At 38.9% G+C, this 12,026-nt stretch overlaps 1 protein-coding gene across 1 annotated transcript in view; it reads left to right on the top strand.

Annotated features, from left to right (window-relative positions):
* The window catches only part of PAWR (pro-apoptotic WT1 regulator), a 127,622-nt gene that overhangs the window by 71,356 nt on the left and 44,240 nt on the right, over positions 1-12,026 (top strand). The window contains exon 3 of the mRNA XM_061415616.1: positions 9,585-9,716. Within this exon, the coding sequence (XP_061271600.1) occupies positions 9,585-9,716 (132 nt within the window). The remainder of the gene's footprint in view (positions 1-9,584; positions 9,717-12,026) is intronic.

Here is a 12,026-nt window from a genome sequence, read left to right as displayed (position 1 = left end):
TTACTGCTTTTCAGTTTCAGTTCATTCAGATCCCACTGCTGTTTGCCATCTGTCCACAATTCTTATCTACTTTCATTTCCTTAGTTCTAACTCATTGCACAGCCCTGTAATGCTCCCATTTTATAAGATCACACAGCTAATTAATGTTGTTTGGTTTCTCCAAATAATTTATACATTAATTCAAATGTATTGAAATAATTATTCTACCAGGAGAATTTGCTGTCTGGAAATGGCCAGTTTTGAGAATGAATACTATTGAAGGGAAACTGCTAGAGACAGTGTGTGTGTGTGTTAGTCACTCAGTCGTGTCCAACTCTTTGCAACCCCAGGGACTGCAGTCTGCCAGGCTCTTCTTGTCCATGGGATTTCCCAGGCAAGAATACTGGAGTGGGTGGCCATTTCCTTCTCTAGGGGATCTTCCCCACCCAGTGATCAAACCTGGGTCTCCAGCTTTGATTCTTTACTGTCTGAGCCACCAGGGAAACCCTTAATCCTATTAACTTTTAATGATAAAAATAATGTGATTTGGACATTATCATAAATTGATCAGTAGAACATAATAGAAAGCTAAAACATAGCCATATATAGAAATACAAAGATGCCATTTTGAATTGGTGGTGCAGAGTTAGGGATTGCTTAGAGCCCCAGAGGGTGAACCTAGAACTGTTACTCATACAGCCTCCTGCCAGTGCAGGAGGGGGTTATCCATGTCTGTGACTAGAACACTTGCTTATAAAAAAAATTATTAGAATCCAGACTCACTGTACAAGAAATTAAATATGAGATGAAAAAGTTTAAAAATGAGATGGTAAAAATTAAAGTATGTGTTTAATAGGTCTTAAAGTGGGAAAAACATTTTATTAACATAAAACCACAGGAAGAAAATCCCAGAAGGAAAACTTAAACAATTAAAAGGTGAGCTAGAACAATAAATTGACAATATGCTAGACAAGGATTACCATTTTATTATATGAAGAGCTTTTGGAAATACTAAAGAAATGAATAAACCAGAATAAAAATTGAGAGAGGGTGTCAGTAACAAAAAGTGAAAATATGTAAAGAACTACATAAAGCCACTAAAAAGAGAACAGAAGTTCATCCTGCTGACTAGGATTCAGTGAAGCCATTATTTGTCTAATACGTTTGGCGAGAGTTAAAACAATCTTAATAACGGTGTGTTCAGTTGTGTCCAACTCTTTGTGACCCCATGGACTGTAGTCTGCCCAGTTCCTCTGTCCATGGAATTTTCCAGGCAAGAATACTAAAGTGGGTGGCCATTTTCTACTCCATTAGATCTTCCTGACCCAGGGATCAAACCCTTGTCTCTAGCATCTCCAGCATTGGCAGGGGATTCTTTACCACTGGGCCACCTGGGAAGGCCAGTGAGACAACCTTAATGTTCTTGCAGGAAAATTTGGCAGCATGTTTAAAGAGCTATAAAAATTAGAGATGGGCACACAAATTTATTTGAAAGGCTATTTAGCTTGTATGTCCCACCACACAGATCTGATTAAATAAATCATGCTGTGTTCATAATCTAATATCATACTCTGTAGCTACTAACATTTTTGTGAAAATGAAGAGGTGGATTCCCAGGTGGCTCTAGTGGTAAAGATACCGCTGCCAACTCAGGAGACGCCTGGGTCAGGAAGATCCCCGGGTCAGGAAGATCCCCTGGAGGAGGTCATGGCATCCCACTCCAGTATTCTTCTTGGGGAAATTCCTTGGACAGAGGAGGCTGGCAGGCTATGGTCTGTGGGGTTGCAGAGTTGGATATGACTGAAGCGACTTAGCATGCACACATGATATGACTAAGTCTCAAAACAAGATGCCTACAATTATAGATTTATGGGTTTAAAAAAGAAAAAGTTCTAGTCGAGTGATCTGTATCAAAGTGATGATGGTTGTTTATTTTAAAATAAAGGGTGATTTTTATTTTCTTTTCTCTATTTTAAAGTTTTCTTATAATGTACATTAATTTTGTAATTAGAAAAAAAATGTCATTTTCTGTTTAAAAAGTAACTGTAGTTTTTAGGCTGTTATTATTATTTGTTGAGTTTGCTGAAAATGAGAGTGCTGCCTCTCTAATCATGAATGTTGTTGCTCTTCAAAGACCTTGAAACTGCTGAGCCCTGAGATCTGATGGGATCCCAGCAGGAGGTAGTATGGTTGAATTGTCCTTGCCTGAGTCGTGTCTGATAGTATCAGTGTAGAATCTGTTGGTGGGCAAGGTACTTTAAAACTGTGGAAAATGAAATTCTGTTTTCATTTTCTGTTTTTTAGAGTATTATATTTTTAGGTTCTTTACAAGTAAGATTGCTTTTTTAGTCTAATGGTGCAAATTCAGCTTTTAAATGCATGAACTCAAAGTACTTATGTTGTATGTTACCAAGTTGTTAGACAGCATAACTGATTCAGTGTGATAGATGAAATTGGTTGCTAGTTTACAAAGTTAATCAGGATGTTTCATGATTAGTCTTGAAAATTTATACATTTTAATTTACCCCACTTTTTCTGGCTTGAGGCTGTGTATGTGTGTGTGTGTATGTGTGTGTGTGTGTGTGTGTGTCTACGTGTGCACGTGCATGTTTGTAGCAGTTTACAGTCATTGTATTATAGATAGATGTGACCTTTTTCAGCTACCTAATGTGAGAACCACAGTTGTTTATTTTGCTTAGTTCGTTTTACATAAAAATGCTTATATTAATTTGATCTTATTTCAGTATTCTTTTTGCTGTGCTGTAAAGGTTCTTTTGTTAACCATTTCTTGACTTAGGAGCAGAGTGGGAAGGCTAGGAAAAGCTAGGAAGAGGTTGAGTGATGACAGAGTAGTACATGCTAGATACAGGACTAATGGAGGATGGAAAAAAGTGTATTACCAAGAGGGAGGCAGATAAAGCGGCAGTGGTGCTGGCAGGATTGGCATGGTCTGTCTGAAGAAAGCAAGTGGAATCTGTCTTTAAACTCTCCTAATACCGTTCCTGGACATAGTAACTTTCATTTTGGGGAACACAGTCACTTATCCAAATTCGTGGTTTATAATTGTGTGATCCCAAATACAGAATTTTTTCCCCTCCCCTGGAGCTGTGTAGTTATTTCTTTTTTCCAAAAGCTTTGCTTAGATTGCTTAATTGATTTTCTTCTAAATGTGAAGGGAAATGAGCATGCTTTTAGAGCCACATTTGTATGATTTATGGTACATTGATACAATTAAGCTTACTTGGGTGTTTAGTTCTGTTGTAATTATGTTCCTTGTTCTGATTCATATGATGAAAATGTACTGCTATTCCCTAGTCTTAGCATCTTATAGAGAAGTAATTGTGCAAAAATTTACTGAAAAACTAGAACACGTGAAGAATTTGTATGGATTCCTTATATTAGGATCAGATGTGCATAGATCACAGAGACTGAGGCATTTGGAAAGAAAAATATGGTATTACATTTTGGGGCGGGATTCTGAAAATTAAGGGAACTAATATTTTTAAATCGATTTTATGAACTAGTGTTTGGAGGTGAATGAATTGCTCGATTCATTTGTAAGACTCCTCACTTATGATAGGGAATAAATAAGAAAAAGGAATGTGAAGCAGTCTGTAGCTGCTGCTGCTGCTGCTAAGTCGCTTTAGTCGTGTCCGACTCTGCACGACCCCATAGACGGCAGCCCACCAGGCTCCCCTGTCCCTGGGATTCTCCAGGCAAGAACACTGGAGTGGGTTGCCATTTCCTTCTCCAGGCATGAAAGTGAAAAGTGAAAGTGAAGTCACTCAGTCGTGTCCAACTCAGCGACCCCAGGGACTGCAACCTACCAGGCTCCTCTGTCCGTGGGATTTTCCAGGCAAGAGTACTGGAGTGGGTCGCCATTGCCTTCTCCAGTCTCTAACTAGGTTTTCCAAAAACTACATAGTAGACCACACAATTTATTCTAATTATGGAAGTGTCAAAACTTGGCTTAGGCATTTATTGTATTAAAAATTAAATAATTTTTAATGCATATGACATTTTTAAAAATTGTACTTTCTTTAGTTGAATGTGCATAGTTTCAGAAAAATAATAGCTCTGAGTGATGATTGTTGTGCTTAGGTATACCTTTACTGTCCAAGAATTCTAATTGATGTAAGTACAGAGCTCTGCTGAATATATCTCTTCTCCATATATGTAAGCACGCCAAGTCGCTTCAGTCATGTCAGACGCTTGAGACCGTATGGACTGTAACCTCCAGGCTCCTCTGTCCCTGGGATTCTCCAAGCAAGAATACTGGAGTAGGTTGCCATGTGCTCCTCCAGGAGATCCTGCTGACCCAGGGATCGAACCTGCATCTCTTCTGTCTCCCCCATTGGTCAGCAGGTTCTTTACCATTAGTGTTGCCATGGAAGCCCCTCTCCGTATACTAAAAGCATTTAAAAAGGTTATTGTGAAGAAATAAAAAATAAGTTAATACATGTTGTGTTTAAAGTAGGCAAATGATACGTTGGTTGCTTTTTTCTGGATTCTTGAGTTCTGTGGGAATCTCCTTTTTAAAATTGGTAGTGAAAAGCTATTGTGAAATGGGTCTTCTTTAGTTATTTTGGTCTTTGAACTTACTAAATGTTTGATATTTTAAAAACCTTTTTTTGGACTGATAAAAATGTGTTTTATTAGTGAGTCAAATACCACAAATAGCTTTGCTGCCAGTGACATTTTCCAAAATGTTGAGCAACTTAAAAAAATTATTATTAACAAAAATGAAATATCTTATTCTCTGCTTTTAAAGGTTAGTTATCTTTTGGAAAAAAAATCCGCATGTAATTTAAAATCCTGAAACCTCTACCCCCAACACCCTCCCCCCACCCCCATAAAATGTGTTTCGGCTCAGGTAATTTTTGTGCTCCAAGATCACTGCAGATGGTGACTGCAGCCATGAAATTAAAAAACGCTCCTTGGAAGAATGACCAACCTAGGCAGCATATTAAAAAGCATAGACATTACTTTGCCAGCAAAAGTTCGTCTAAGTCTCAAAGCTGTGGTTTTTCCAGTAGTCATATATGGATGTGAGAGCTGGACTATAAAGAAAGCTGAGCACCAAAGAATTGATACTTTTGAACTGTGGTGTTGGAGAAAACTCTTTAGAGTCCCCTGGACTGCAAGGAGATCCAACCAGTCCATCCTAAAGGAAATCAGTCCTGAGCATTCATTGGAAGGACTGATGCTGAAGCTGAAACTCCAAAAGTTTGGCCACCTGATGTGAAAAGCTGACTCATTGGAAAAGACCCTGAGGCTGGGAAAGACTGAAGGCGGGTGGAGAACGGACGACAGAGGATGAGATGGTTGGATGGCATCACCGACTCAATGGACATGAGTTTGAGTAAACTCTGGGAGCTGGTGATGGACAGGGAGGCCTGGCGTGCTGCAGTCCATGAGGTCGCAAAGAGTTGGACATGGCTGAGTAACTGAACTGACTAAATTACAAATAGATTTTTCTTCTGCATGGCTGTTCAGTATTACAGTCTACGTTTGGATGGAATGTGAGTCAGTTCTTTCTTAGAGGGACTAATTTTTCAAATTATACATTTTTAAATTATGCAAGATATCCATTTCATGCTTCTGATCCATAAACAAGTAATATATATTTTAAAATTATCAACATGAGCAGAAATTCCTCCACAAAATTGCTTGCTTCTTAAGGAGTGGTATTGACTGAATAAGAATCATTGGCCAGAGAAACAGTCAAAGAATAGGGAATCCTTTCACCAGGCCCAAAGATATGAAAGAACTTCAAAAACAAATAGCTTCAAGTTGAGTGAAACTTACTGTGGAGCCAACTAAGTTTCATTCTGTAGCTGAGAAAAGCAAAATGTTAATCAGGAGGAATTCCAGAGGGCACTGAAGGATGATTTAGAAGGGAGAGGAGGGACAAAGGACTGGGTCAGATTAAGGAATGTACCGGGCAGTATGGAAAGAAGAGTCTGCCAGTGTTGGGGTGAGACCTGGGGAAGTTTGGTCTGCTGTCAGTGACTGAAATAAACTTGGAAATGAGACCTGATAGAATTCCTAGAAGTCCCTTTAAAATGAAAAAAAAAAAAAAAAGTAAAAATCTTAACATATACAGAACTACAGAGTAGATGAATCTTTATATAACTATTATCCAGCTATAACAACAGTTAGCTCTTAGCTACTCCATTTGTCCTGTAACTTCCAGTAATTTTGTGTTCTGCAAGGTGACCTAAGACCCTCACAAATAATATGAAACCAGAATTCCACTGAAAAGTGCTCACTGATATTTTCTTTTTTCTTTGTTTGAACTCTGGGTTATGGTGCAGTAAATGGATTTCATGAGTGATAAATAGGTTATATGTGGTAGTTGGAAAATTGAGTTTGTGGTTTGTCTTTAAATGGCTTGGGCTGGAGTTCTGACTGCACCCCTCAACAACTTTGTGTCCTTCAGCCTCTTACTTAATTCTCATCCTCACATTCTTCTTATATAAAGTAGTACATACCTCCTGTACTTTTTGTGAAAATTACTTGTGTTGGAAGTACTAGCTGTCAGTGTTTAACAGCGGTCTACGCACTTAGATGATACTCAGTTACTAGTAGACGCTATTACTATTTTAAGTGACCAACCTGGAATTTGAATCTTGGTCTCTCAGATTCCAAATTCCAAATTCTTATAATTTTTTAATCTAACATAGAACTCATTTTAATACCTCCACTAACATTTCTTTCTTTGTGAAGTGAAAGTGTTAGTTACTTAGTTGTGTCCAACTCTTTGCAACCCCATAAACTGTAACCTGCCAGGCTCCTCTGTCCCTGGAATTTTCCAGGCAAGAGTACTGGAGTGGGTTGCCATTTCCTTCTCCAGGGATCTTCCTGACCCAGGGATTGAACCCGTGTCTCTTGCATCACCTGCATTGGCAGGTGGGTTATTTACCACTAGCACCCCCTGGGAAACCTCTGTTGACCTCTTGTCCTGTACTCCTTTCTCTTTTCTAGCATCATAAGTCTTCATACACTTGAAATGATGAAAATTTATCATCATGTATGTAAGTTGGTGCAGCCACTATGGAAAACAGTATGGAAGTTCCTCAGCAAGCTAAAAATAGAATTACCGTATGCTCCAGCAATCCTACTCCTGGGCATATATCCAGACAAAACTATAATTCGGAAAGATACATGCACCCCTATGTTCACAGGAGCCCTATTTACAATAGCCAACACATGGAAACAAAGTAAATGCCCACCAACAGAATCAAGAGAGAAGATGCAGGGTGTATGCACAGTGGAATACGACACCCATCAAGTCCACTCCCAGTGGAATACTACAGTCATAAAAAAGAACAAAAAAATGCCATTTGCAGCAACATGGTGAAAAAAAAAAAATTATTTGTTGGTTTGAAGAAGTCTTTTTAAAAGTCCTAAGAGAGATTCTTCTTCTAATCAATATTAATTTCTTAAACTTTGGTACCCTTTACTAGATTTCTTTTATTGCGTCTGTCTCCAACCTCAGATATATCTTTTTTTTTTTTTTGCCCCTGCTGCATGGCTCGTGGGATCTTAGTTCCCCAACCAGGGATTGAATGTGGGCCCCAGAAGTGAAAGCACTGAGTCTTAACCACTGGATCGACAGGGAATTCCCGAATATATCATTTTTCATAGGACCACATTGCCTACTGTGTTGTTTAACTAGTCTTTCCACTTTTGGTCCCTGTCCCTATTAATCAGAACTCTGAATTGCTGGTACAAGTTCCTGCCCCAAGTCAGCCTTGATCATGCTTTATTTATATTCCAGGGAATTGTATCACTAGAACATCTTTCCATGTTACGTAATGAAAAGTGCAGACTTCTAAGGCTATTTATTATCTGTATTTCTTTGTGAACAGAGCATATGCCTTTCCATTACTCGCCTCTGTCAAGAACTTTAAAGGATCTGAGATCTTAGCCTCTCACAGGCTAACAAGTTAGCCTCCTATGGGTTCATGGATCCTGGTAGAAGACACTAGTCTCCTGGGTCAGAGTCAAGAACAGTTTGTTACAGCAATAGCAGCAGCCACAATCTTATCATATTTCTTGTACCAGTTACCTAAGCCCCAGTTCCCACAGATTGAGGAGATGAGGGCCAGGTGACACCTGTACACAGTTAGCTGCATTACAGGAGGGCCCCTGAGCATTTTCTGGAATCTCAACCTACCTGTTTTTTTAATTCATCCCTTCCATTCCTTCCCCCAGCTTTCTCTCCATAACATCTTGATGTAAGACCGCGTCTCAGCAGATGCTTCTTCCATGCCCGCCCTGTGGCCCCTGTGTCTGTGAACGTGCCGCTGATTTTCTGTGTTCTCCTGTACTGTAAGCTCCAGTGACCCTTGCTTTGCACAGTGGCTTCAGTTTTTCTGTGTGCACAATATGTAAATCCTATTGCCTTTCCTGCTGTCCTGCCATTGGTATATCTCAGAGTGCCTGCAGAGAGATTATTTATTTTTTGTCTCTTATAGAACACACAAAGGCACTGTATTGGTTAAGAATGTGTTCAGTTACGAGGATTAGATGACCACCATTTCACATTGGGTGTAATGGATAGAGTTTTGTTTTCTGTTTGTGGGTTTTTTCCCGCCATGTACGAAGCCTGGAGGTAGGTAATGCAGGTGTTGCTTTCAATTTTTTAAACAGTCCTTTTTCATGCAAGCTTTTTCATATGCTCTTCCCATCATCTGAAATTCTTTTTTCTGTATTTGCAATTCCAAATTAAACTCATTTTTTAAGTTACAAGTTCTACAGAGTCTTTTGTTGGAGATTTACTCTTGAAGTGAAAATACTCATAGGTACTACTAAGGTAGAAAAAGGGCCACTATCATTGAGTTATCTATGCACATACACACATGTGCGTACACATCTTCCCATTAGATTCTGCATTCTGTGTCTGTGTGGTGTGTCTGCTGCTGCTGCTAAGTCGGTTCAGTCATGTCTGACTCTGTGCGACCCCATAGACGGCAGCCCACCAGGCTCCCCCATCCCTGGGATTCTCCAGGCAAGAACACTGGAGTGGGTTGCCATTTCCTTCTCCAATGCATGAAAGTGAAAAGTGAAAGTGAAGTCGCTCAGTCATGTCTGACTCTTAGCAACCCCATGGACCACAATCTACCAGGCTCCTCTGTCTACAGGATTTTCTAGGCAAGAGTACCGGAATGGGGTGCCATTGCCTTCTGTGTGTCTGTTATTACCCTCCAAAAAGTGCTTTAAGATACACAGTCTATGTACTTGAAGATAGAGTGATACAGAATAAATGAACCCTGGCTTTAAGCAAACCCTGTCACTAGTGGTTAGAGCCTCAAGAAAAGATGTTGACAGAGGTGTGAATGTGGAGGTTTGGGTTTTAAGTGGATAATTTAGTTTGTAGGAATTAAATGCACCTGTTGTTGAAAGGAACACTTTTATTGTGTAGTTTCTGAATGCTCCATATTTCTATTTGCTATCAAATTTATCTTATGTACTTTTAATAAAAACGTTATTATTAATGTTATTAATTAATTATTAATATTATTAATTTTTATTAATTATTATTATTATATTTTATTAATATTATATAGAGATAAAATGAAAACTATTCTTTCTTTCAGTGCTTAGATGAATATGAAGATGACGAAGCTGGGCAGAAAGAGCGGAAACGAGAAGATGCGATTACACAACAGAACACAATGCAAAATGAGGCTGTAAGCTTGTTAGATCCAGGAAGTTCTTACCTGCTACAAGTGAGTATTTAGAAATTCTAGACTGTCACTAGCTATTTTAACAATAGTTTTTTTAAGTTACTGGTAATAATTTTTCCAATTTTATTTTAATTGCATCAGCTCCCCTGAAGTACTTTAAATGAATTTAACTATGTATTTTCCTTATGTCTAAATACCTTTTGATGTAAGCAGTATTTGGTCCTTAGATCCTGATCAATGAATATTTACTGATTAACCAAGCAGGTTTAAACAGTATCCATTGTGAAAATAACCAGGAAAAGTAATTAGCTCTTTTGCTCTTAAGTAAGGTTTAGCAGACAGTTCTGTTCTCAGCTGATATTTGCTTTAGAATTACATAGCAAGTAGAGCTGAATAACAAGTTTCTACTAAGTGAAATGTTTAAACATAATAAAACACAATATGTAGTATTGTGAATTTCCAGATACATCAGTGTTTCTGTGTAGTTATAAAATACTTTTTAAAAGAAAATTTAGGTCAGTTTCTAATTAGCTGTTATCTTGGCTTCTTGTGGCACAGAGAATTGGAAGATGTTGGCATTGGAGTACCTCAGTTTAAAGCAGATTGCTCTGCAGAATCATTCCATGCAAACTGTCATTTGGGAATGATCTGTATATATTTAATCTTAAATTAATTTGGCGATATTTTGAGATGTTAAGCTGCTGTGTTGTCTTTTCAGCGTTTTATTTTTTTTTAATGCATTTTATTATGATACCACTTTAAAAGGGGGTTTCCAAGCAGTACATGCATCTCCCTGTTTTATTGATGAAAAAAGATGAAATATAAGGTTGTCTGTTAACTTGCAGGGTTATAATAGAAGGCATTTAACTGAGAGAGGCAAAATGTTTTGAAGTGGTTTGGATATGAATGCAAAATTTCTCTTTCCTCTTCTCTTCGAGGCAGATATTGAGGTGGTGAATGGTAGAGTAACACGGGTTTGTCTGTTCCCCTGTACTGCAGTTGCTACTACTAGGAGAAGTAGTACCCTATTACATTAAACTATCTTTGTATCCTTTGTGTATCACAACAAAGTTGAAATGAAACCTGTACATATTCCAGGTCAAGAAATAGGCTTACTTTGTTAGGATAGAGACAGTATAGCATTTAGATTAAGAATCTAGACCTGGTTTCAGTTCTTGATCATGTCACTTAACATCAGGCAACAACTTTTGGAAAGAGAGCTGATTTGTTTCTGTTGAATGAAGTCCTTACCCTTTCGAAGCTGGGGAGCTTAGTGTTTAGGTTATTCCCAGGTTTAAACCCAGATACGGAGAAGTGTCAACTGATCTGGCCTCTTGCAGTTTAACTTCTTTCCTATAGCTTTACTAGTCTCTTCCTAGAACTACCCTTCATTTCTCTCATTTTCATTTGTTTCATTAGCAATTAGGATGTGACTCACTGGTGATCGTGGTTTTAAGTATCTATTTTTCAGGCTGTGTGCTTAGGATGAAAGAGAAGCAGAGAGTCTCCCGTGGATTCCAGACTGCCACACTGAAGTGGGAATGGGAACAAGAACTCTTCTGTCTACATAGCTGGCCTCTCTCTGAGTTCCTACCTAAACTCATATTCTGTTACTCTAAGACAGGATAGATTTTATTTTTAATTCCAACTTCAAAAATAGTAAATAGAAAGAAAATATTGGCATTTAAAAATACGTATTATGTATTTATGGCTGCGCTGGGTCTCCATGGCTGCATGAGGGCTTTCTCGAGTGGTGGCAAGTGGAGGCTCCTCTCTAGTTGCGGGGCAGGGGCTTCGCGTTGTGGAGGCTTCTCTTGATGTAGAGCACTGGCCTGGGGTGCTCAGGCTCAGTAGTTGTGGTGAATGGACTTGGTTGCCCTGCAGCCTGTGGAATCTTCCTGGACCAGGGATTGAACCCATGTCGCCTGTATTGGCAGGCAGAGTCTTAACCACTGGACCACCAAGGAAGTCTCCATTGGTTGTTTTAAGGCTTTCTTTCTTTTTTTTTTTTAAACAGACCAGAGAGAAAGACTTTTGTTTCTTAGCATTGTCTATGTGGTAGCACAGTTGTCAAGAATCTACCTACAGTGCAGGAGACACAAGAGACACAGGTTCCATCCTTGGGTCAGGAAGATCCCCTGGAGGAGGAAATGGCAACCCATTCTAGGATTCTTACCTGGGAAATCCCATGGGCAGAAGAACCTGGCAGGCTACAGTCCATGGGGTCACCAAGAGTCCCACACAGCTGAGCACACAGGGCACATGTGAATCTTTGCCATTCAGTGAAACAGATTTTTTGAAATGAAGAATGAAATGGGAACATGGATTTGGGGTAATAGTATGCTTTATGAA

The sequence above is a fragment of the Bos javanicus genome, chromosome 5 (assembly GCF_032452875.1).
Source record: "Bos javanicus breed banteng chromosome 5, ARS-OSU_banteng_1.0, whole genome shotgun sequence".
Classification (NCBI taxonomy): Eukaryota; Metazoa; Chordata; class Mammalia; order Artiodactyla; family Bovidae; genus Bos; species Bos javanicus.
The sequence above is the reverse complement of the archived record's forward strand: the minus strand, read 5'-3'. Positions and strand labels throughout refer to the sequence as shown.